Source organism: Terrapene carolina, unplaced genomic scaffold (genome assembly GCF_002925995.2).
Source record: "Terrapene carolina triunguis isolate 2854851 unplaced genomic scaffold, T_m_triunguis-2.0 Scaffold234, whole genome shotgun sequence".
In the NCBI taxonomy this organism is placed as follows: domain Eukaryota; kingdom Metazoa; phylum Chordata; order Testudines; family Emydidae; genus Terrapene; species Terrapene triunguis.
Genome location: NW_020664585.1, coordinates 10,469,576 through 10,497,229, shown reverse-complemented (window position 1 = coordinate 10,497,229; position 27,654 = coordinate 10,469,576). Strand labels below are relative to the sequence as shown.

The window sequence follows — 27,654 nt, the reverse complement described above, 5'->3', positions numbered from 1 at the left end:
GGTGCCTGGTGCCTGGAGCCGGCCCTGCAGCAATCACGGAAGTGAATGCTGCCTCCACTACAAAGAAGGAGGCGCCAGAGAGGACTGTCTTGGGGCTTTGACCTCTGTTGCAGATTCCTAGAGCTCTGCAAATCTGCAGATATCCGCAGATATCCCGATATAACGCGACCTGATATAACACAAATTCGGATAGAACGCGGTAAAGCAGTGCTCTGGGGCGGGGCGGGGCTGCGCACTCCGGCGGATCAAAGCAAGTTCGATATAACGCGGTTTCACCTAATAACGCGGTAAGATTTTTTGGCTCCCGAGGACAGCGTTATATCGGAGTAGAGGTGTATCTGCGGATATCCGTGGGCCCTGTTTGCGGATCGCAGGTGGATGTGAATACAAATTTTGTATCCACGCAGGGCTCTACAGATTCCTGAGCAATTTATATTAAGACACAGTCGGGCACAGACATGTTGCAAGGCAAATTTTGTGTCAAATGGAAGCCAAGACGCTTAGGTTTTTGAAAGACGGTTGGAATCAAAAACTGATCTGCTCCATTTCAGATCTGTGTAACCTAGCTGTGGAAAGAATGACTTGTAAAAGGCATGGAAATTAATGAGATGGACAGACTCTTTTAGCCTAATGTAAGCTTCTTCACTCTCCCCAAGCTTCTTTCACCTCTGGAAACAGGCTCTAAATTTGGCCCACACTGGCAGGGCTCTAAAGGACAAGGAGTAAAAAAAGGAGAGAAGCTTTTAATATGGCATTTGTAAAAGTTTCTGAGCACCACCAGTTCGCAAGGTACCAGTCCAGTTCCTGGTGTACATCACAAAGTCTGTCTGGCTTAGCCTTAATTAAGCAGTCTGCAAGCTATAAAGCCCTGGAACTAAAAGTGTAAAGAACAGAAATGTCTCATTATGATAGCTGTAGGTGTCCTGCCTGCGTCCATTAACCTACTGGACCTGGGAAGGCTTCCTGCTAGTGAAGATATATTAACACCCTCCCACCCCCTACAGGAGATATGTTTCAAACTCTAGTTCTTGTCAGTTGCCTTCCAGACAGTCTGGCTCTCATAACTAGAAAGTAGGATGTGCCAGAACTAGAATTCAGTAGCACATATTAGAAGCTTAGCTGGTGACAGGCTGCTGCATGCACTAGGTCTTTTGCATCCAGAAAGCTAGGTGTGAACCCTGATTAGATCACAAATGAAAAGAGTTTGACAGATATCCAGAGAATTCATTACCAAGATCAAAGCAAGCTGGTAATACATAATAATGCTTTCCATTTACAGCATGGTGTCCTTCAAACGATTTATAGCACCCTTGAGAAGCAGGATACTACTATTATCCCTATTCTATGGGTTGGTAAACTGAGGCAGGGAAACACAAATAACCAAAAGTCGCTTGTAATTTTGGAGGCCAAATTTTAGACATCATTGGCAGGAGTCTGTGTTTTGTGTTCTCAGCACCGCTCATCTGGTCTTAGGTGTCTAAAACTGGGCATCTAAACATGAGGCCCCTCATATTAGAAGCACTTCAGAAAAACGTCACCCAAGTGATTTAGCCAGGGCCACAGTGAATCAGTAGCAGAGCTGGAGATACACCTTGAAAGTCCTGAGTCCCAGTTCACTGCTCTAACAGGTAGACTATACTGCCTCATTATTTTCTATCTTATCTCCTCTCTCTATTGAACTTTAGACAAAGACACGAATTACATGGCCCTAACCTAACTCTGGTTTCAATGCTCCGTGCCTCATGAACTCTTTGATGTTCCGAATATCATTTGATGACAGCACAGGCCACCAGACAATCCGATTCACTTCAGGATAAGTCACAGACTAAAGCCCAGGCTATAACAGCAGCAATGTTGCACGACAGGACAGAGATGCATCAGCAGCCGTGTGAAATAGCCTGCAGAGTCCGAACCTGCCTTCTATTCCTGACACCGGCTGTCACTCACACTTTTAATAGGAGAGAGAATAAGAAGCTTGTGTTTCTGACAGGAGACCACATGTCACAGAGAGTGGTTTTCTCCTATTCCTGCCTCTCACCCGATCTGTTCTTAGTGATGCAAAAACGTGATGTGACATTTTGGGTGATGGCCTCAGAGTGAAGAAGCCACAGGTGCAGTGTTGAAGAACTTGAGCCCACAGACAAGTTTTTCTTAACAAGGCACAACTCAGACGGGTTCCTCCTTTCTAACGAGTTCCAAACCAGATTGTGCTGTCTTGTCAGGCTTCTGGCAAGGTGCTTGGGTATTTAAGGGAAGTTCTCCCATGAATGTCTCTCAAAGTTTCCACTATGGCTTCATAAAGCTTATATTTCCTCTGCTGTCTGTATAAACTAATTACCCATAAAACACGGTAAAAGGTTTTGAAATAAATGAATATACACCTTATTTATGATGATGGGTTCTGCAGTACTTGAATAGTACCCAGGGGCAGCTCCAGGCACCAGCGCACCAAGCGCGTGCCTGGGGCGGCAAGCCGCGGGGGGCGGCCTGCCGGTTGCTGTGAGGGCGGCCCTCAGGCTGCCTTCGGCGGCATGCCTGCGGGAGGTCTGCTGGTCCTGCGGCTTCGCCGGTAATTCGGCGGCGGGGATGCTGAAGGTGCGGCACCGGCGGACCTCCCACAGGCATGCCGCCGAAAGCCACCTGACTGCCGTGCTTGGGGCGGCAAAAACCATAGAGCCGCCCCTGGTAGTACCTCTTCATGTAAGTAGCTGCATTATAGCCAATAAGACTACGCATGTGACTAAGCGCCACTCAAACTAAGGGTTGCAGAACCAGTCCCTAAGATTTTTAAGTGACCGACAGTCTTCCAGGCGCCTCAGAACTTACTACTTTGGAGTCTCTTCCACCCTTAATTCCACATGGAGTCAATTTTTCTCTTGGCCCAGGAAGACAGGTCACAGTTCCCTTCAGATGCCATCAAAACTGCTCCTGAGTCAGTCACTGAGTTCACTTCTGAGGATGCTGTATTCACATTGACCACAGTCTCTGCCAGTGTGAAACCCAAACTCAGATCCCACACCTCAACCCTACATGGTAGAATGCTGCAGTGTCCAGTTGTCAGAGATTAAAATGTTCAATGGGATCTCCTATCAGACAGAGCCACTTTATTATTTTTCATGAACCCAATTCAACTATCAGTCAATGGAAAGTCTTTGACTTCAATGGGAGTTGGATCAGTCCTGGTATCACTGCATCTAATCAGTCAAGTTTATATTTTTACATTCATCCGTCTGCTCTTGGGAAACTACCTGTCAGGATGAAAAATGACTGCCTTGGCCCATTGTAAGATGAAAGGAGGCACATGAGCTTCCAAGATCCGTGTAGAAAAGGGGAACAAACTAAATACTTTCTGAGCACATCTGTGGTGCCATGGAGGGCAAGACTCAAGACACGTTTGCCCCATTTTTAGGCTCCATCCTACAAAATGAAGCACACAGATGCAGGAGTTCTACCATATGCATCATTTTAGAGATCCTGGACCTTATGTTTTGGTGTTTAAAATAGGCATTTGCCTGTTACTGTCAGAACAATTTAAATGTTACAAAGATTTTGTAAAAATATTGTAATGAAAAGAAATGTTTTTATATTTTTTAAAAATTTAGATATCATTGAAAACACGTGTAGTATAAAGAATAAAGGATAGCAACATTTAGCAATTATATAGCACACTTCATTTATAGATCTGATAGCTTTTACCAAAGTATCATTACCCTTATTTTCAGAAGGAGAAATTCAAGGAGGTTAAGTGATCTGATTGAAGTCACTCCTGGAAATATGGAACTGCAGTATCGAATATGGAAGACTCCAACCCTTATGGAAAAATCCTATACTAGTGGTTTTCAATGTGGGGTCCACAGACTATGTCTAAGGGATCTGTGAAAGGTTATTACCATAGAATAGTAGTTTTCAACCTGTGGTCTGCAGACCGTGGGGTATCCACAGACTATGTCTAATATTTCCAAAGAGGTTCACACCTCCATCTGAAAAATTTTAGGCGTCCACAAATGAAAAAAAGTTGAAAAGAACTTCCCTATAGAATTTAACAGACAATGGTAACCCTTCTATAGACTTTTTGAACTATCATTTAGAATTTAATAAAGTTTTATATCCTGCCACAGAATATTATAGGATTATTATTTTTTAAAATCATCTATCAGAAGGAGAGAATTCTCTACTACATTCTATAGGTTTTGAGAGTAATTTGTATGTGACTCTATAGGCTTCATCCCTATGAAAGTCTTAGGGATTTTCACATAAGGGTGGTTCTGCACCAAATCTACCTTACGTCCTACTAGCTGTCCCACGAGACCCCCACCCCTAAGCAGGAATTCCAAGATTGGGCCCATGATTCTGAGGAGTAGATGACTCTTGGATTCTGACTCTTGGAAAGAGGGTGATGTCTGCTGAAGAACAGATCAGTTTATTTCTAGGCCTGTATTGCATCTGTAACAAAGGAAAGGTTCAATACTGAGAATGGATACTGATCAGTGGAGACTTAAATAAGATTCATTTGAAAAATATGCTTTCATGCTAAAAAGAGTGCATCTGAGAAGCTTCAGCTTTGAGCTGTTCCATAATCCCCAGAAATACATTCAGAGCCTTTTAATGCTGCATTCAAGGGGTCTTTAAAAATGAATCAACAAACAGAAGAGTTGATAACTGGCAGTGTGGCCCACTGACTTCCGTTGGAGTTGTGGGTGTTCATTGACTCTAAAAATGAGGCCACAAGCTCCTCCCATACAGAAGGCACGAAAGAGGTAAGGGCAATAACCGAGATTTAACATCCAGATCCTAGCTGTTGGAAAAGTCCTATTTGATCATTCTACAAACAAGAACGAGACTGAGAATGTTTGCCTTTAACTAGCACCCACCTATAAAACAGACTCAAAATAGTTAGAGACTATTCCTAACGTAGAAAGGATAATTAGAGAATTGGGCAATGATTATATTTTAATGACTTATTTAAGCCAACATTCTGCCCTTCTTACAGTTTCCTTCTGTAGTTCTAAATGGGCAAAGAAGTCTATGCTGTAACGTTGCAGTTTGCCTGCACACAACTGCCATGCTCTACACCAGGGGTAGGCAACCTATGGCACGCGTGCCGAAGGTGGCACACGAGCTGATTTTCAGTGGCACTCACTCTGCCTGGGTCCTGGACACCGGTCCGGGGGGCTCTGCATTTTAATTTAATTTTAAATGAAGCTTCTTAAACATTTTAAAAACCTTATTTACTTTACATACAATAGTTTAGTTATATATTAAAGACTTATAGAAAGAGACCTTCTAAAAATGTTAAAATGTATTACTGGCACGCGAAACCTTAAATTAGAGTGAATAAATGAAGACTTGGCACACCACTTCTGAAAGGTTGCCGACCCCTGCTCTACACGCAAAATGGCTTCCTTCCTTGGGCTCGATCCTCGGGAAACAGTCCCAATGACCAGCACGAATGGCTTCAGGATTGGGCCTTTAGAACTGAAGGCGCGGAGAATCTTTAGAGATCAGGGTCATCATTTATGAAGCAATTTAGAACCCTTTAGTTTGGAAGGTTCTGCATATTCCACACTATCGTCAGAATAAACAAAACTACCTATAAACCTCTCAATGGTTTAAACTCGCAGAGAGTGTGTTTCTTATGGAAAGGGCTTGTACGTTCCCTAATCTCATTACAAAGACTGCTGGCAGATCTGCAGTGCAGCAGCGGAACATTTAACTCACCGTATCTCATTCGCTATGACAGACCGAAGAGAGCAGAGAGGTCACTGATGGCCAGCTGAGACTGCAGGGCAATGTATTTACTCCCAAATGACCAGCATGTTGAAGCTGAACTGCAGACTCTCTAAGCCACATGAACTCTCCAAAGCCAGCATTGGCAAACAAACCCAAAATCTGTCTTGTGCTGTGCACTCTAGAGTCAAACCATTTCTGAAAAGGGTGCAAATGCAAAGCGATTGGTCCTGCTCGCTAGGGATCTGACAGACTATACGCACAAAGTGAATGCGAGTCTCTTGCATGGCAGCGCGGGGTCACCGAGGTGAGCACAGAGACTGTTCCTTTCTTTAAACTAAAGATTGGTCCAAATCACATCTGCTAACTTGAATGGGAACTGCTGCATTGTTTGCTGCTTTGTAACTTTACAAAAAGTAAGTCTTCAATGATTTACACCTTTCCCTTGGGTCACAAGTCTCATGCAAATGACAGATTCACAACCGTGCTGACAGCTTGTATGGCAGGTTTCCTCATAGTGTAATTTAAAAAGAGCATATGATTTTAACCCCACTGGGCTGGAAAGGGGGGGAGAAATGAGGGTAAATATAAGGGACCCTTAACTGCAGCAGCATCAGTTGAGACTCAATGGCACAGTACATAAACGTTTGGAGAAAGTGGTGGAGCGTCCTAACAACGCTGTTATCCTTCCCTTGCTACAAAGGCTGGGGTCTGTGTAGGTCTTGATTTTGCAGCTTTGAAGTTGATTTTGGAGCACTTACTGTAGCTGTTGTTACTGTTATTGTTGTGGTAGGTGTTGTTACTGTCATTTCACTTTGATTGTTCATTTATGATGTACAGGTCTTCTATAATGACACACCATTAGTGAGCAGAACGAATCCACGAGATGACATGGAGAGAACTCCGCAATTATATGGTCCAATGTTTCTTTGGGTGTCCGGAAGGTCTTTGCATATTATGGGTTGCTGGTGTACTTACGCCTTTCACTATTGACTTCCAGGATCTCATATTAAACCAATTGTGAGTTTCAATTTAAACAGAGGCTGATGCTTGGAGACTTGTGTTTATACATTAGGCTCCTGCTTTCTCAAATTCTTCTGTTCCCTTTCTCTCTGTGTCTCTAGTAATATAATTTCTTCTCTAAAAGCTCCACAGCCTGTTGGCATTTTTTTTTTTTTGGATCTGCATCAGAAGAAAGTCCGCAGTAAAGCCTAGTTTTCTGACACTCTGCTGTGCTGATGTATATTGATTCAATTAAATTATGAGACACTTAAAAGTACGGGAGGAATTTTTTCTATTTGCAGTTCTGTTCTAAATACGACACGGCACATCACATTTACTTGGAGAAAAGCATGAGAGTAATGGGACTTTAGACCAGCAAATCAGAAGGATTCCCATGCTGCGTTATTCATTATCTGTTTTTAGAGTTTTTCATTTGCATCTGATTCACAAGAACACACCCTATTAGCAGAGGAAGGCAGAAGTATCCGAGAAGAAGGATGGTGTCATGGTCAAGGCACTGATTGGGGACTCAGAGAAATTTAGGTTCTATTCCTGAGACTGCCACAGATTCCCTTTGTGAACTTGGGAAAGTCACTTCATTTCTCTATGCCATATGTAAAATGGGGATACTACTACTTCCTTTATTTGTCTTCTCTATTTAGACTAGAGCAGGGATCATATCTTATTATGTGTCTGTTCAGTGGTCAGCACAATGGGCCCTGAGCACAGCTGACGAATCCAAATGCTACTGTAATGCAAATAATAAATACGAATTAAGAATGTGTACTGCAGTTCAACTGAAACCCTAACTTTTCCCTGTAAAAAGCTACACACACACACACACCCAATATTAAAAATCAAGGAACAGACACAATCCACGCTGTACTTTGGGATGAAGCAGTTGGAAATATAGCCATTCCTGGTGAACAGTGGATTAGTAGCAACTAACAAATCATAACTCAGGAGGGCAGAAGAGTTTGAAGAGCTGGTAGTACCAGAAGTTTAGCACTGATTTCCCCATAATTTCATTGAGCTTTGCAGCACTCTCGCCAGTTGAAGTGAGAGTCACAAGCATTGCATTGAAGCAATTGTTCAAAATCCGGTCTGCCCACCCCCACACCAGCTGTGTGGAAACCCCATTCATTGTCAAAGTTTCCCTAGTTTTATAGCCTTGAGTTAGAAAGACTATACATTTCATCCATTCGCTAATCAAAAGTTCATCTACCTGCTGTTCAGCTCTAAAGCAACTACATCCAGCTAACCAACTCCAGACAGAATTTTATTTGACCTAAGTAAAAGATGATTCATAAATCAATCGCATTATATTCACTGTAAGAGGTTTTTATTGGAACTTAGTGTTCTTCCTGGCTGAAAATAGCTGGTCAGAACAACCTGCTTCTTTCCAGCCAGTCACTTGTTTTTATTTTCTCCCATCTCCTGCACTAAAAATATAATGTGCAGCTTTAAATCCTCCCAGGCTTGAAGACTTTGCAGTAGAGTCCTGTACACAGCCTGTGTCTCTATGCCGAGATGCAATGCCAGTTTGGATTCTTTTCCTTCCCTGAGCAGCAGGAGTTTAAAGGTCTGAGAGGAAAGTACTGTGCGTCCAACATGTGCCAAGTCTTCTAAAGGGACCGGACTTTTTGAAACTCTTGAGATGACAGAGATGGCATCGTGCTTCATAGTAACCTGCCTCTGGATGCTGCTGACAAGTGGACAAAGAGCTCAAACCCTGAACACAGATTTTTCCTACCCCTGACCCGTACCTGAGGGGGTCCATCTCTTTTTTTTATTTTTTTTACACTTTGGCATCACTTGCCTAGCTTGTCATGCCAATAAAGTCCCACTGAATTGAGATGAATTGTGTCCCAAGCTGTGTTCAAGGCCAGAAAACTGGCTCTTAGAGGAGTTTGATTCTGCTCTAATTTAAGTTAATAGCAAAACTCCCATTGACTTCGCTGGGAGCAGGAGCAGGCCCTGGCCCTACATTAACCCTGGGGCAGTTGGGGAGGGTGTATGCTAGCTACTGTGGCCTTTTCCTGATGATCTGGCTACCCCGAGCATTTCTATAGCACTGTAATGTGCCCACTGACGAGAGTCATACACTGACACCCATTTCTCTCTTCACACAGCACAATACTGTGTCTTTAACACATCACCACTTTCCTCTAAGGGATAGAATATCAGCCTTGCTCCAGCATGTGTGACTCCATTGACCCTCTCAGAGGTAGCCCATAACGAGGTAATAAGGTAAGAGATCTTCTCCCTTAGCTCAAATGATAGAGGTCTGGTTTTGGAACAGAAGGTGCTGGGGTCTAAACCCCATGCTTCAGGTATCTAGTTTAAGTGGTGACTGTGCTGTCTGTAGGTACAGCCACAGATTCAGTACCGCGGAGGTAACTATCCACTTAGCAGCTGGACAATGAGGTGATGGGCCATCTATACATTTATTGCAGCATCACCGCGGTATTTGGTTGCCTGACAAGGCTCATGTGGAGACATTCAGGAACACAATATGGGCCTCATCCTGTAGGAGCTCTGCCATTGACTCCAGGTAAGATCTCAAGGCCCAGTGGTCTCCTATTTCCCGCAGTTTAGCCACTCAGCTGGGGAACTAGAATTTAATAGGTCAGCGAGGAGGAGCACTGTGCAGCTCTTTCTGAAAATGCCTATGGATGGGGCTAACAGGAGTTTCCTTTGCAAATCAAAGGGGGAACATATTCCCAAATATATGCGTCTGTCTCTGGGATCCCCTTCTATAAAATTAATGGGACAAAATAAAGGAGGAGATTTAAAATGTATCTGACCTTTGAAAATACTGTGGAGCAGGGTACCCTGCTGGTAGTTAGCCAAAGAATGCAACTGAAGGCTTTCAAACAGTTCATCATTCCAGGGTGGATGTATTAAAGAAATGGCTAACCAAATATCTTCCACAAAATGCACTACTGTTGATGGTTTTTCCCCCAGTGGCTGAGTCTGGTGATGTCTCAAGCCACAAAATTTTAAAAGTAAGCTTTCCCTAACAAAAAACTCCCCATGGTGCACAATTACTCACTGATCTGCTTAGGAAAATTGCTCCCTGTCTTACTGTCAGACTGAGACTCTGCTGGGTTACACGGTATGTAGCATCCAGCCTGCTTTAATCTGAATGGATACACAACTGAGTAGCAGACATCTGAGCAAAGGGATCATGTCTCTTTTATCAGAATGGGTTTGATTTTGTAAAGCTGTGTTTCCATTACAACTAGCAAAAATCTGCAGAAGGTCCTTTCCTACTGTTATGCATGCTGAGTCACTTTACTCTTGTGAGCGCTGACTTCAGTGGAACTAATGTTCCCAGAAAATTATACGGGTCTTTAGGCAATGGGCCTTTAGGCAAATACTGTGATCTTGGTGAGTGCCAATAATTCTCATGACTATCAGCTTGAAATCTTTAACACCGACAGTGTTATTAATACTTTTACTATTAGCAAAACAGTTAGCAATAAGGCTGGGCCTGAACCACCAAAATTCTGACACAGATTTTCAACTCCCAACAGTTCAGAGATGTTTTGATCTTGGGGGTTATTTTAGCCCATTATAACAGAGGGACTGCTGGGAAATTTGGATTTTGAACCCAGATCCAGTTCCAAAAGTTCCTAAAAGTTCTTACATAACTGTGTAATACAGTGGCCTTGTCCATGTGATTATGTCTCCCTCTAGTGGTTGGTCCCAGTATGACTAAGAGCCTGCTATTTACTAACAGCCACTAAAGTTACTCCCTTAGTTTAGGATCTTGTGCTTTTGGTGCTGAAGGCTCCGGTTCAACACACAGTGATGGCCATTGGTTCTGTATGTGTGAATCCATATTCATTACATTTGAACCATGGTTTTGGTTTGAAACCTTCTCCAATGTGTAAATGTAATTAAAAAGAAATCAGATTGTAAGCGCTTCAGGGCAGGGATCATGTGTAGTACAATGAAACACTGATCCTGAATGGGGCCTTTGGGCCCTACAGCCATACCAGTTATAAATAACAACAGCAATAGAGTGCACTAGTATGATCTTACCACCTCTTAGCTCATTTAGCAATGCTAAGAAAGCTAGTCAAAGAATGACAAAACCCCCAAACCAAATGCTTAGACTAGCTTCTGGAACAAACAGAGCCCTTGCTGTACAACTAGAATACAAGGGCAGATGAACTCAGATTGGAGAAATATCCTCAGCTTGAGCCTCTTTAGTTCGGGACTGATACAAAGGGTTACAAACTCCCCAAACTCAGCTCTTCTTGGTGTGGACCTGCCCTTGTTCAGGCTGTGAGCAGACCCCCTCTGAAGCCGAGTCAGATTTGCTCCTAAATGAGCTGTGTGGAAGGATGCACAAGAGCAGCTAAATTCTTCCTGGGTTTCCAGGAGATTAAAAAGTGCCTGGGATTGGGAAGCTGGAATCATTATTAATGGTTTCAGATACACAGATCAAAGTAGAACTTGGCTGATTTATTTTAGTGCCATAATAAATTTCTTGTCCACCTTTAAAAGACCGGGACCATTGTGTGAAGGTCTGGAGCACTCGAACACTTTTATAGCTCATGAAATCAACTGTACATTTGGGAGCAAAGGAGCTGTAATGTTGGCAGAAGCTGAAACTGAAGGGGTAAAAAAAAGAAAGGCAGCAGATTAAGGCGGGACACTGAGCGGCCCAGAGACAAGTCTTATCGCTGGGGAAAGCATTACCTGCTACTTGCAGACGCATTCTATTTTTAGCTCACCATTGTGCCCTGTTACCTGGAATCATGTCACTGCAGTCGAACCTGGGGCATTGTAAAATGAACGCAAATGGGCTTGTCTCTGATGGCACTTCAAATCACAGGGAAGAAATATCACCTACTTGCTCTTTGCTTGCATCATACACGGGGCCATTTAATTACCTGGTGACTAATTACCATGGGCCAAATCCTGACAAGTGCTGATCACCTGCAGCTTCCATTGTTAGGCTGGTTGAATGCAAAGCTGAATGCAAATTCCATACGGGCTGAAACCACATGAAAAATGTTTTGTATTGACTCAGAGAAATCTCTGAGTTTCATACAGCTCTTGTCAATCTCCTACTGCACCCGCGTATTTTTTTTCTAGTCAAATAGTTCTTAGTTCGCTGTGTAGGCTCCACTATAGACTTGCATACCCTTTTTTATTGATCGTGTTTATTACAATAGTGCCAATGGGGCCAACTGAACATGTTCACCTTGTGCTAGATATTGTACAAACAGAGCAAGTGACGGGCCCTGCCCTGAAGAGCTTACCATCGAAACAGGCTAGTCAGACAAAGGGTAGAGGAAAGGGAAAGAACATACAAGCGGAGCAAACAATGTCATGGCTGCAAAAGTCATGTTAGTTCTATAGTTGTATTTTATTTTATCTTTGTTGTTTAAATCCTTTCCTTGGGGTTATGTTAGGGTGATGAGCTGGAAAGACTAAGGAAGGGAGAGGGTGGGAGGGGTTGGAGCAAACAGAATCAGCATAGGGGAGTGGCCTTTCAATACCCATAGGGTTGATCTTCCCTCAATTCTCCCCCTCCCCCCGAATAGGATAGAATTTAAAACAATACAGAGTTCCTCAGAAAAACCAAGAAATTTCCGTTCAGTACGAACTGTGCACACAAGCACACCACCCTTATTGAAGATACCACTTTCCTTTACCAGTAACCACGGGAGTCTGTTATTTATTAGAGCCAAATTTTTCAATTCAAAGACTGTGCTTGATGAAAAAATCCAAAATGAAATTTTTCACAGGAAAACGACACTGTCAATGATTTATTTGGTAGAGAATCGATGGGAAATTTCAAAATATTTTTGTTCAGTTTTCAACTGCATTTTTCATTTTGGGTTGGCTTTTGAAAACTGAATCAAAGCAAAAAGTTTGATATAAAGTAGAACACAATTCTTCAGACAGCACAGTCACCACTTAAACTATATCATCTCCATCTTTAATAATACAGCTAGTTTTAAAAAAATTGCCGTGAAAAATTCTGAAGAAAAAGTTTTCATCTAAAATGCTTGCATCTGAAGAAGTGAGGTTCTTACCCACGAAAGCTTATGCTCCAAATACTTCTGTTAAAGGTGCCACAGGACCCTCTGTTGCTTTTTACAGATTCAGACTAACACGGCTATCCCTCTGATACCTTCTGTGTGATTCTGTTTCTTCTACAGGCAACAGCCTTCTTCCCCCAAGCCCATTGGTTCCCTTAGCTATACAGATCCCGGGGATCCATTGGAGGCACAAGAACATCTGCATGAAGGCCCTGTGCACTGTCTCTGAGGCCTCCTGCTGCTGTCCTCAGTCCATTATTTCAAAGAGTGACTAAGTTTCTGAGCCCACCTGGTTTCTTTTCTCTCTGTCTCCTTGGTTGGAAGATGGCAAACGGTGTCAATGATTATTCATTAAAGAATTAACTCATTTCATACTCATTCTAATGAAGGTAATCACAATAAATTAATAGGGGGCAGCGTTTACGTGGCTGTAATAAAGACTTCTACACGAATCCCACCATAGTGCATTATTGTGAGCCCTTGAGTGCAGGATACTGCAAGCACACAGGGGTTCTTCTGCTTTAATAAAACACCAATGATCTGAATAAATCTGTTGCAAATCCCGGTGGCTGCACAGGTGCTGCAGGGGGGAGAGATAGCTCAGTGGTTTGAGCATTGACCTGCTAAACCCAGGGTTGTGAGTTCAATCCTTGAGGAGGCCATTTAGGGAACTGGGGTAAAAATCTGTCAGGGGGTTGGACTAAATGACCTCCTGAGGTCCCTTCTAACCCTGATATTCTATGCATATCATAGGCCTAATGGGGTCAATGCCATATTATTATACAACATTTATATTGCAGTAGTGCTTAAAGGTTGGGCTTCTGGTGCTCGGTGCTAGACAATCATATAATACATGACAATCCCTGATCCAAGGAGTTTACAATTTATGCGCTAAGGATAAATTCACCCCTGCACAAGGACCATGCACTACTTAAGCCTTATTTTGAGGGCTTACATGGGACTTAAAAATGGTGCACAGGCCTTGCGTTTGCTCTCTGCACAAGGGTAAAGGAGCTAACATACCAACCCAGGAATTCACATACCAACAAAGGGGTTCACATACCAACACAATTATGTGAGGCTGTTACTAAGATGTTACTATTGTATCTATTACTATCCACAGCAGCGCGTCTCAGAGTCTGCGTCAGTTGACTGCCTCGCAGGGCTCACTGTACGGGGCTAACAATAGCATGTCGATGTTTGGGCTCAGGCTGGGGGAGAGGGTTTCAGACCCTGGGCTCCAGCCCAAGCCTGAACATCTACACTGCTATTTTTAGCCCAGTAGAGCGAGACCTGTGAGCTCAGTTGGTTGACCCAGGCTCTGAGACTTGGTGCAGTTGGTCGTTTTTTTGCAGTGTAGATGAACCCAAAAGGGAGAGATTTTCAAAGGCACAAATGGGAATTAGATGCTCAACTTCCACTAAAAGTCAACAATGTCTTCACTGAGGAACCTAGTTCCCTTTTGTGCCTTTACATACCACCTTCTTATCCATTTGAAGCCTGGGAACAACTAACTCACAGGGCCAGGTTTATTGGTCAGTTCAGGGCTCTGCTTCCCCTTCCCCATTTCTGTATAGAAAGGCAGAAGTACTGGGAAGCAAGCACATGAGGGGAACTTACTTTGACAACATCCTCATCAGAGGACTTGCACTCCACCGATTCAGAGATGTCCGTCACAACACTGTTCTCCTCAATGGAAACCACTTTGATGGGCACTGCAACCGTCTTCCCCGTGAGAATCGCGGTGTTCAGAATTTCTGTGTCCTGCACACAAAACCAAGCACAGCCCTGTTAAAGCATTTCTGGGATGAAACCACAGGGAGGTTAGAGAGATTCCTAAGAACCCAGAGCCCGCTCTTCAGCTGGTGTGAAGTCCACGGAGACAAGCCAGTTATCACCAGCTGAGGATCTGAGCTCATTCTCTCCAACTAGAAACAACCTATTCAAATGTAGTAAATCCAAACTTATATTCTCTGCATGAGACAAACTCTTGTATGCACATTGACAGCCCATTGACCTTAACTGTACACTCTAATATATAAAACAAAATCTTTGCAGTTTAATTCACCCCAGAAAGGCTCCGCTTCCAGGGCAGCTTCTGCTTTCTACCTATATTACAGGCAAGCTAATTAAGGGTCCAAATGCTTACTGCTAGACATGAGACCCACTATTTACTAAAACTGGACGTCAGGGATGTTCATTGAGATGGGGCGGAGCCACAATTCAGGATGGTGGTATTTGGATACAGGCCCTTTGCAGAGATGGGGTATAGTATCTGGAGCTGAACTTTTCAGGATGATTTTGTTTCTTTTGATATGGCCAATGACACTACTAAGCTGTAAAACAATGTAAGGAATCCAGCAGGCATTCGTGAACTGTGGGGAAAATAAGAAGGAAACCTGAAAGCCTGAAATCAGATCTGAAAGGGTAAAAACCTTTTAATCCATCTTCAACACAGCTAACAGCGGTTTCACTTTTCAAGTGATTCCATCCCAAGTCTGACTTCTAGGTAGAATTTCAAGCCTTTACGCAGCCTTTTAACTTCCAGCCCTACAAAGTGAGCAAAAGTCAGCAAAAGCACCAGGGCCATTCTTGCAGCATGCAGGTCAACCGGATTTTTGCCATTGCTATCAAAAGCAGCAAGATTGGGCACTGATGCTTTAGCCAATGTTTTATTTTCAACTCAAGTTTAACTGGTTTAAATTTCATCCTGTTTTTTTAAACGGTCTTACAATGTTTTACGCGGAGGTTCACCTTTCCCTCTTATTTTTTTTCAAAAGACAATGCATTTGTTTATAATATAAAAGAAGGAGGAACGTTGACACTTCTGGATAAGTAAGAAACCTACACAGATCCTAAGGCATTTAAGTGCACACCTTTATCTCACATTATCAGAGGGGTAGCCGTGTTAGTCTGGATCTGTAAAAAGCAACAGAGAGTCCTGTGGCACCTTTAAGACTAACAGATGTATTGCAGCATAAGCTTTCGTGGGTGAATACCCACATCATCAGATGCATGACGCATGTCTGACGAAGTGGGTATTCACCCACGAAAGCTTATGCTCCAATACATCTGTTAGTCTTAGAGGTGCCACAGGACTCTCTGTTGCTTTATCTCACATTGTAAAGCAAGTCCAAAATTTCCCAAAATAGGGGCTTAAAGTTATGTCTCTCAGTCCCTACTTAGGCACCTAGATTTCTGAAGCCTAATTTCGCAGGGAGAGAGCACCCACCATATCCCACGGATTCTGACAGGTACTTGGCACTTTTGAAAATCAGGCCACTTTTGTTAAACACGCGGCCTTAAGACCCTAACTTGCGCCATAGTGTGTTCCATATATTGGCACTTTTGGACAGCCAGACATTTAAGCACATTCACAAACAAAAGAAGTGAAGTCCTCAAAAATTTCTCTAATAGTTTAATGAGCAATCATAAATAAAAAAAATCACCTTTCCTCCTGTGGGATTCCAACTCCATGTGCATAGAATAACACAGCCAGCCACTTCAAAACCCAAATGCACTACATCTTTTGCTGTCTCTTTTGATATTGCTAGCATCATATGTCCTTGGAAATGAGTCTTTTGCCTCAGTCTCAACGCCTTTACTTATTTTTTGTGCCTGAGAACGTTAAACTGTGCGAACGAAGGACTTGAGGGTGAAGGAGGAGTGAGAGACCTTGTGGAAGTGACAGAGCATCTTTTCAGGCTATCGCCGGTCTGCTTTGAAATGGTTCTATTCTGATCAAGTTTGTCTTGAACTACTAGAGTGAATTACTGATGGAGAAATCTAATTTAAAGAGACAGGCTCAGAATAAGAGACCTCTCATAAACAGAAGCACAGTTTCAGGCGTTAAACATACTGTGTGGCTTGGGATTTATCAATGTTTTCATCCAGTGGTAGCCTACCAAATGCCAGGCCATTAGAACAAACGAACAAAACAAGAAAAGGTGTGAACATATGATGAGATGAAGCACGTGTAACATCATCCTGGTACTGCCTATAACTGAGCATAACTATAGGTGTAACTCACAATGATTTGAATGGGAATCATTAGAGCTTACTCCAGGGCTGAATGCAGTCCTGTTCAAGCATGCAGTAGTAGGCAATCAGTAGAATAAGATAAAATGAACAACAAGAATAGAAAGTTGGAGGTGAGGGTATCAACAGTGTTCAGTGGATAAGACCACAAGCTATTGATCTGACCTTGGATGACAAATCTAAGATCCCCAAGCACTGGGACGCTATCCCTGTATCACAAGGAGGAGAAAGCCCGCAGCTCATCTAAATTGGTATCACAACAGGACGATGATGAAAATGCTGAAAGTGTGAGAGAACAGCATCAGCTTTACCAAGATCGGGGGCTTGCTTCACATTGCAGCTAAACTCTGAACCTGGACCAAAACAATGGATTTGCCATAACAGATGATACCATTACATCCCTCAAATCTGGTCTCCAGCCTTGACCAGACCCAAGCCCATGGCTTAAATTCAGCTGGAGCAATCTGGAGCAGGGCACCAGTAAATATTTTTAAACCCACACGACTCATGCCCCGAGCCCCAGGAAATACTCTTTGAGCATTTAAGCCCTGCCCAAGCCTCTTCTGGGTCACCCACCCGCAAATCAGGTGCTTCCACTTTACTGGCCAAAAGAAAACGATCTGTGCCTGTAGAAGGCAAAAGCCTAGAGAGCCAATACAAATGATGGTCCTATTTTCTCTGTTATATAGCACAGAGTTGATGTGCCAGTTGTTTAACAATCCATCATTTCTGTTTATCTCTTTCCAGTGGATCATTATAGAGGGATATGATGCATCAGTGGGACTGATGTAGAGATACCAGGACAAAGGTTATAAAACCTGCTGAAATTCCCCAAGACCTTTCTGGACAGAAGAGGCGCAACATTTGACTACCGGCACATTATGAGCAATTATGATACCTCACTCTCCTGCCCTCCGCTAATGGTTTCATTAAGGGAAACTGAACGCATTTGAATGGATTTAGTTTGATTAATTACTTCAGGGGCTGCATCTGCAAGAAAAAATATCAAAAATCAAAGACGCAGTTTGTCATGATAAAGGCTCATTGAAGTTTTAAGATTTTTTTTTTCCCACGGGCCAACATCAGCTTCAGGAACACTCAGTGCATGATGTGCACAAAGGAAATAGAAATGTATTAGACGGATTCACTAATAGCTAATACCATTAGTCTGATTAGAGATCCTTGATATTAGCAGGGAATCAGGAGCTATGGTACCATGGCATCTGGTCCATCAAAACAAGGATGGAAACCCTTTGCACTTCATCTCCAATTAAATCAGTCACGACTCATCACTGCCATACAGTACAGGAACTGTTTAAGTATCATATGTGAATAAATTACCACATACTGCTTAAGGAAATTAAAAGCTGCCGTCACTCCCATCCTTCAGCCGCCAAGCGCAATATGCTATGCAGAGCTTGTTGTACGCACAAGTGTAGGCTTAAATAAAGACGGGGGCACGATTCTCACTTCTTTTGCCCATGTGCTTGGCGCTGGAGTGGAGGAGAAGGTGGCTTGAAGACACTTTTGAACTCCCTGTAATCTGAGGCAGCTAAGGGCTTGCCTCAGTATCAGTCAGAGCACAGTTCTCCATGGGCCAGGGGAAGCAGAGAATAGTGGTAGCACTGCGCATTCTGGCCAGGCCTCCTCCCCACCTTTGTCCCACCTCCTGCTCTTCCTCACAACACACCTCCTGTGCTGGGGGCCAGGAGTAGGGCTGGTGCAGAGCTGTTAGCCAACCATATGCCAGGAGAGAAGACCCCTGCACAGGGAGTATTCCCAGGGGGATGTTTCCATCCCCTTTATGGTTCCTTTATTCAATGAACGGCCTGGTAGTGTAACAGAAACGGGCCCACAATCCACACATCCAGGCACAGGCTGTCAGGCAGAAAAAGACAAAGAAGATGTGGATACAAAGGTCCCTCAAAAAGCTGAACAAAACCTCAGAGAGAGAGAAACAAACATGGCTGAAATAAAAAGATTGGCCACTCAGCAGAGAAAAGTGTTTTATAATGGTCTAATTTAACAATGTGTTTAAAGAGCTCTCAGGGTTTGATTCAAAATCCATCAAAGCCTGGAAATTGAGTTTCCAAACTCCACCAGATTGCGTCTTGTTATTGCAGCAGCCTGAATTATTCATCAGTCATCAGTACAAGTTAATGGTGGAGCAGAAGTTGGACCTTTGAGATCACGTTGGGTGACATTAGAAACAACTGTCACTACGTTCGATATCTGCCGTAATAAGGCTACCTACTTACACTTTGAATAGGGATAGAGACCCTTTTATAAAAGCAATATGCTTTTAGTTTGCATGCTATGCTGTGGATACACACAGGTTACTAAGAAACCTTACGAAAGGCTGAGAACCAATATAAGATGTAGGTCATTTGAACAATCACAATATCTTGGACCTTTCCCTTTTCTTTAATTTTTAAAATCCCCCAAGAACTAGTCTACTTTCTGTGCAAGCAGCCATTAAAGTTTTCAGTTTTAAATCAAATCTATTTTGAGTTGTGAAAGGACCAAAAACATTTAAGAACTGTGTTTGGACTTGCTTCCCGTTTATTTAAAAAATATGGACAAACTAATGCAAAGTAAAAAATAAGAAAAGAAAAGAAACAGGATGAATCCTGAACAGGCACCAATATTCAACCTGGAATGAGGTTGTTATAAATTTATGATGATCCCCTAAAAAAACAAAACACCACAAGTTGTGATTTCCAAAGTGAAGTAGCGGAGCTAGCTGTTCTGTTCCCACTGAAATTAACGGGAGTTGTTGTGACTAGTTCTTCTAGTTGGCTTTGCAGATCTGAAGCTGGCTTTGTAACTCTGCTAGCACCAGGGGGCATGATTCTAACAATGCAACCACAAAGCCAATCATTTGGTATGAAGAAGGAGAAAACCTACAGGCTTCTGATTGGGAGATGTCTTCCTGCCACACATGAACACAATGGGACTTTTCCAATATATGAGGGGGAACATAATTATCGTTTATACATATTTCAACAGACAGAAATATTAAGGAATGTTTTCATGTTTGTTTCTCTACTGGCTTGATAAGATTAATGCAGTTTTGTAGCTGAGTCAGTCCCAGGATGTTAGAAAGACAAGGTGGGTACCAACTTCTCTTTCACCAACAGAGGTTGGTCCAGTGAAATATATTACCTCACCCACTGCGTCTCTCTGGTAAGATTAATGTCCTTACTGAGAGAAGCACATAAAACAGCTGATTTACTCTGGCACAGGAGAAATTATTTTAAAAATTAATTGTTATGTTTCAGCTGCAACCTAGTTTTTTATTACTCACAAAAGATCTGCCCATTCCCAGTCTGAAAAATGTATCATACAACATTCTAGGTCAAACTACAGATGTTTTTTGCTCTCTGGATACCCAATACCTTTACAAAAGGACCAAACCATCCGACTCTGCCCCGAGAGGCAGAAAAGACATAGAATGATATCTTCTTCTATATAATCCTAAAGTCACATCCATGACCTCAGCATACGGCCTGAGGTCATAGTGATGCAAGGAAATAGGAAAAAAAAGCCCATCTACTGATAGTTACAGACAAGTATGTTATGGAATCTTTAAGACTTGTGCAACATCCATTGTACTGCCCCCCCATAGAGACAGATGAAGCAGATAGGGGACCTAGACAGCTGTCTTTGCTCTTTTAGCCAAGCACTTAATTAGTTGTGACTCAAGTGCAACCAATCACGGTAGGCCAGAGAGAAGACTCAAGATTCGTTCGTCTCCTTTGTTTAGCTGAAAGATGAAGCAATTAAGAAGCCCAAAGGCTGGAAATGGTACATTATACCACACAAGAACAACTGGAAGGAAGGTTTACTCACCCTCCTGCCTTCTTTGCATAGACACAACTCCCTTGGAAGTCAATGAGCCCCTCTGAAATTCCTTTGTGTGTGCAAATAATGAAGAGGCAGGAATTTACATGCTAGGCACATGCACCCTGATCTCATGCCTAAATACCTCTGAGGATCTGGGCCCCGATTCAAATCTCACTTGCAAAGGGGTAAATCAGGAGTTACTTTGTTGGCGTCACAATGGTATTAAAACAATGTGAGATCTGAATCAGGCCCCAACATTTACACTGGAGTATGCGGGAAGTGGAGTGCAGTAGGGCTGAATAAAGAATTGGATGTAAATATTACTGATAGTATGGCAAGTCCAAATTCTCTGCTTCTCAATAACGTGTGAGGTTTTTAGACTCCAAGCCAATGCTACCGAGAGAATACAGACTAGCAGAGACCTTTGGGCAGATCCTGATGAGAGTTACACCAGTGTAACTCTCAACTAACTGCATTTGAGGTAACTTAGATCAGAATTTTTCCTCCCACCCCTGGCCCTAGTGTTCAGTCTCATGGGAAATTCAGCAGAGCTGGTATTCAGGAAAAAGATGTGCTTTCTTAGAAAGGGAAAAAAACAAAACAAAACATGAAGCTGATGTGTTATAGCCAGAGTAGAGAGGTCTGCATGTGCTCACATTTGATTTGCTGCATATTCCTCAAAGGTAGGCACCAATAAAGTAAACTCTCCAGGAATCTGGCACCTTTGTTCCAATCCTAGAAAGTCCGCTGATGCCTGTGGGACCTCTGTGCAAAGACCAGAGTAGAGAATATGGCCCTTAGTTGCTTGGATTTAGCTGAAGAGCAATCCCTATGTTCATCCAACCTCTCAATTGTAAGAAGGCAAGCATTCAAGCTTGACTAATTTAGGAACTAATTCAACATTAAATCGCGGCAGAATGAGGAAGCAAAGTGACAGCTGTTTAATTAAACTCTAAATCCGATTAGATGGTGTTATCAAGAGAAATCCACTGGAGCCTAAGGTCATGAGAATGGTCCTGTTTACTGTCTGAAAATTCTATAAGTGGAACTACATAGCATGATGTTAATCATAGCTTAGCAATTAAGGTTTCTCCCTGCACACAGACAGTCTTGAATTTGAAAACTGTGTGTTGCATGCTTGGGGAGGGTACACAGATGCACTGGTGGTGTTTTCATTTAGAAGGAAAGTTCCTTGCAAGACTTTGTGGGAGAAGGGCCTTCAAGTATAACGACCTTAGGACTAGGAAAGTATTTGCACTATGGTAAAAGGAAGAAAGAAACAAGCATCTCTGCATTGCTGAGACGCACTTGAATGGGTGGAGATGCTGGAAATGTAGAGAAAATCTAGGGGCAGTGCTGTGCTTCCACTATTCCTTACACATGATGCCCCGATTAGCACCACCACTCTGGCAATATACTGCAGTTACAAGGGAGGAAGATGGAGATAGGGGAGACACACGTGCTAGTTTCAAATACCATAAATATTGTTCTGATGAGTACTAAATTATGCATCACAAATTTCCATGGCATTGTAGTTAAAATGATGCACAGTATCTCACTGCACTGCAGACAATTGTTATGCTGACTTGTGAGCCTGCTTGACACGATGCTTGCAGATTTGCGTTATTAATGCTACTGAGATTACAACTGATTAACAAACTGACGCTGTTAGGCGGCAGATTCTGTTTATCTACATAATCCCGTGATTAAAAATAAATTATACATCTAGCTTTCAGCCAACTGGGTTCTTTGACACTCCACATTCACAGACCTTGTGTATATGAGGGGGTGGGGAGCTGATATTCAGGATTTGAATTCTTAGTTCACACTTAAAAATGATCGAGGAAAGGTTTCTAAGGAAAGGAGTTTGTATCATTTCTGATGAGCACACTGACACAAGTTCAACCCAGGGGTAAGCGCGTGCAATGCTTGTTGGTTGGATTTTGGCCCATTGTTTTGTCTCACTTGATTACAGCGTTACATATTGAACAGATAACAGGCTCGCTATACTCTGCCTGTCAGTTTATAACCATTTGGGCTTTCCCTTCATCTCTCAAATGACGACTGTAAAAGGGATGGGGAATTCAAGAAAGGTAGTCCCCTTGTTTAATACCATCCAACACCAAATGTGGATCTAGAAAGAATAGAATCCAGCTCACTCTCCCATAGCTACACTAGATCTGTAGTGCCGAGAGGAGGAAAGAGTAATTAAAATCTTATTATAGGCAGAGGAGATTCAGAGTGAACCTAGAAAACTGATCTATTTGGAAAACATGCCATATTTACAATCACTTTTCTGACTGGAACAGCAGTACGGAAAAGATATTGCTGCAGCGTCTTTTCAGCAAAGGCTATCAACGTTTCTTATGGACATTAATCCATGTAGACACACAACCACCCAGTGAAGCATGTTCTAAATCTTTGCTAAGTGGTCAGCACTGCACAAGACACAAAAATTAAGGCCAGTACCTGCCCTGAAGAGTTTACAATCCTTAAGACAAACACAGATAAGACAATACCCATAGGAAGACCTAGAGGAGAGCGTTAACATTGTTCAGTCCTGTAGCAGGGTGAACACCCACTCCTGCCTGGAAGGGCCTGAAATAGCCCTGGGAGAAGGCTGGGGCAGGGAAAGCTGGGTTGATTGGGGAAACAGCCTCAGCTGTGGCCACACCCCAAACAGATCCAGCTGGCCCTATAATGGCCAGGGCAGCCAGCAGCCTCTCTCTGCACTTAGAGAGAGAAGGGCCTGGCTGCAGGGCTCTGAGATAGAGTACCTGGGTGGAGCAGGGCTGGGGAAAGGCTGGGGAGCTCCAGCCTGGAAAGCCCCAGTCTGTGGCCTAGTAGAAGGCAAAGGGGTATTGGGGGTTGCAAAGGGCAACCCAGGGGTAGGCCAAGGCAGCAGGTCCAAACCCAACCTTGCCAGTGATGAGTAGGCTGATACTGCAGTCTGCCCCTGGGCGTGGGGCTAGATGAAGACTGGCAGTAGCCTGATACTGAGGCAAGGTGGGGATAGTGGGTGGGGGTTCCCCTGGGAGGGGGAGACCCAGTTAAAGGGGCACCAGGGTCCTGGGAGGGACACGGGGGCCAGTAGCAGTAAGGCGGATCACCGGCCTGCAGGCAGCGCTCCGGGCTGGATTGAGCTAATTCCCAGGATAACCAGCAGGAGGCACCGCAGGGGTGAGTCCAACACTGTTACAAGTCCCCAACTCGCATTATGTTGGCTTGGACAGCTTGATCACTGTGGGTTAGTGTTTGTGGGTTTCAGTGAGTCTTTAGGAAGGATGAGAATGGAAGAAGGGTGTGAAATAAAGACAGTGAATTTTTATAAGATACCTGCAGTAAATAACATAAGCAGGAAACATTCAGCTTGGAAAAGAGGAGACTGGGGGGGAGGGAGGGGATATGATAGAGGTATATAAAATCATGAGTGGTGTGGAGAAAGTGAATAAGGAAAAGTTATTTACTTCTTCCCATAATGTAAGAACTAGGGGCCACCAAATGAAATTAATGGGCAGCAGGTTTAAAACAAATAAAAGGAAGTTCTTCTTCACACAGCACAGTCAACCTGTGGAACTCCTTGCCGGAGGAGGTTGTGAAGGCTAGGACTATAACAGGGTTTAAAAGAGAACTAAATAAATGCATAGAGGTTAAGTCCATTAATGGCTATTAGCCAGGATGTGTAAGGAATGGTGTCCCTAGCCTCTGTTTGTCAGAGGGTGGAGATGGATGGCAGGAGAGAGATCACTTGATCATTACCTGTTAGGTTCACTCCCTCTGAGGCACCTGGCATTGGCCACTGTCGGTAGAGAGGATACTGGGCTGGATGGACCTTTGGTCTGACCCAGTATGGCCGTTCTTATGTTCAGTGTTGCCAATTCTTGCAATTTTATCAAGAGTCTTATGATTTTTCTTAAAACTCCAACCCCTGGAGTCATATGATTATGCAAGCATCTTTTTTTTGTTTTGTTTTGTTAAGGAAAGCTAAGTATCTAGCCCTCAGGAGGAAGGCTTGAAAATACAAACCCAAAAGCTCAAAAAAACAGAAGGCAAATAAAAATATCCACTGGTATTTTACACACACACACACACACACACACACACACACACACACACACGCCAGTTTTGTGATTTTTGGGGTGGACTTGACGCATGGTTTTTGAACACTTGGGGCTGGCAATACCGTGGAAGGACAGATATTAAGCTAGAGTGTGGGCGGGACTATGCAAATGAGACAATGTAATGTTAGCACTGGAGTTGCTGTGTTAGGGCCTCGACCAACACAGAACATACATATTTACATAACTTTACGCATGTGAGTAGAACCCTCAAGTTCTCTGCTGGATCTGGTACTTAATCCTCTGAGCATGCCCAGTGTGAACTAGCTATTTCCAGAGTCTTCAGCTAACTGGGGTACTCATGCAATTAATGAAAGCGCTGGGCCTTTTCTTTGCAAATTTAACTCTCAGGCACCTATGACACATTGCAGATAAAGATGTTATAATTATAGACACTTTGTAGGTGAGTGAACTAGGATACAGGCTGCACAAGGCCATATTGCAAGTCAGTGAGTGGCTCTGCTGAAAAGAGAACCCAGGAGTCCTGACACTTAATCTAATCACATTCCCTGCTAAAACCAATGTCCAGTTAGAAGTAGTTTCCCCTGAATCAACCCACTGATTTCTGCAAAGCTCTCAGTGTATCATCAGACTCTTACATCTTTTAATTCTCTTTTCAATTGGTTTGAATTCAGTGCATAATTTTCCCTTTAGTTTTTGTGAACAATGTAACTCACAACCAAGAGCTGAGAACCTTTTGGGAAAGCAAACTCAGTGTTCTGAATCTACAATTCTCCCAGAATCAACGATCATTTCTCAGTTTACAGTCTTCTAGCAGAGGCAAATCTTAATTAGTGACCCCGCATTAGTGACAGATCATTTGCTTTTCCTCCCTTGTTGTGTATTTTTAAAAACACTTGATCAGTAGGATTCTGCAGCCCTGACAAACTGAACTGTACAGACAGCAGAAGGGAAAAGTGTGCTACGCTATGAGATACAGCCGCCTGCAGCTATCTTTAAAATCCTTGATGTGTAGTTCGTGGCTTCTTTGAAGTGAAGCCACCCTATTAACATCTGAATCTGCAGAAAGGGAACACAACAAATGATTCCTTTGATGTACAATATCAAGACTGTATTGCTAAAATTCAATTATATGATGCATCAAAATTTGAAGTCTCCCTGTCTAACAATGGAATAGAAATAACTAAATAAAACCCTTCATGTACATCTTTAATTGGTTTTGACTTGGTTACAGTTTGCTACATAATTACAATTGCAGAGGTCTCAGCATGTGGCAAAGAATATGTTACAGGTAATATCTCTCCTAAGGGGCTAGATCCTGCAAGAAGTTCCGTGCGGCAGCCCGCTGACTTCTGTGCAGGAGAGCTCAATGCAGGATCAGGACTTCAATTATTTTTTTCATGTGACTTTAATTACAAAAATTGGTCTGATTGGTATGCACTATGCTACAACTGCACCTGTACTTCCCCTCTGGTCCAGCAAGGGCAGCTACTCTCAGGGTTTTGGCTCCCCAGCCATTGACTCTCTTGGGCAGAGACCCATGTCTCTCTCCCTCCTGACAAGGGTTTTTCCAGGCTGCATAGCTTCCTGCCTACACTGTGATATTCCCAGTAAGCCAGGCTGCCTGACCAGGCCAGCATCTGGGGTTTGTTTTCTTTTCTGCTCTCAGTTACAAGTCACATCACAGCTCTTTCTAACCAATCCATTTAGTCTGCAGGTGAAAGTATTACAGAGAAAACATCTAAAAAAAGAAGCTAAAGAAACACTGATCATTTTACCAGAGATCACCCTTCCAACTCCAGCAGGGGCTCTGGTAGGCGACAGTCCTTCAAACCCTACCAAGGGGTTTTTCTCTGGTTACAAGTTCATAACAGCTTTAGCATAGAACAAGCACCCCCATGAATGGGTTAGTCCTTCCTTTATGTAGCTTGGGCCTTTGATCTTCAGATTCTGGGACCAGGTAATCAGGCGCCCTCCTCACGGTGTAGCCTCAAAAGGCTGGACTTTTGCATAACCAGAGGTGGAAATTGGATTCACCTTCCCCTCTAGAGATTCCTCCAGCAAACCACTTGACGCCATTTGTCCAAAAGTCCATTCTTGTCCGGCCCATTGGTCAATACAGTCCTTTGACATTCACAATGCTTCCCAGGACTCACAATAATACATAAGCTTTGCATTTCGTACAATGGACTCCAAAGAGACAAACTTCATTCAATAAGGTTTTTCAGGGCTATTACAGGAAATGGCCAAATCAGTTACATACTGACCCCATGCATAAATTCTGTCAGTAACATACTTGCTGTTGGAGGACTACGCAATAAACCGTTTGTATTACAACAAAGAACAAAATGCTGCAAAACAAACTAGGAAACATACTGCCTCAAACTGTAGTTGATCAAATACTTTCTCCCTAAGGTTTATGGATATAGCAATTATCCTAGCAGATAAGACAGCCTGTAGCAACGGATCAATTACCCGCAGATTCATTACAGGAAGGATATCCAACTCTCACCCCATTTGTTTCCAATGCGTTTGAAACATTGTGTGAAGCAACTAAACTTTACTAGTCATTACAGCTGAGTGAATAATTCACAAGGAAAAATTCATCCAATGGCTTTGTCAGTTTTTCTACTCATGGATATTCCATGATCAGGCTATGATTTATTTTAATTTAGCTGTTCCGGGAGTATTTATTTCTACTTTACTAAACTTATTTTGCTCAATACATTTATTATAAGCAATTCACTGCATCAGTTCAAAACTCAGCATTCGGAATAGGAGCTGGATTATTTAGTCATTCACACGCAGATGAATCAGATATTGTTTCCTTTCCCTTGTTGGACGAGTGTCCTAGTGCTTCCTGCGTGACACTAACTTTCCATGAACATTTGTGCCAG

At 43.0% G+C, this 27,654-nt stretch overlaps 1 protein-coding gene across 1 annotated transcript in view; it reads right to left on the bottom strand.

Moving 5' to 3' along the window:
* TMEM132C (transmembrane protein 132C) overlaps positions 1–27,654 on the bottom strand; it is a 293,451-nt gene that overhangs the window by 20,386 nt on the left and 245,411 nt on the right. The window contains exon 5 of the mRNA XM_026656998.2: positions 14,415–14,558. Within this exon, the coding sequence (XP_026512783.1) occupies positions 14,415–14,558 (144 nt within the window). The remainder of the gene's footprint in view (positions 1–14,414; positions 14,559–27,654) is intronic.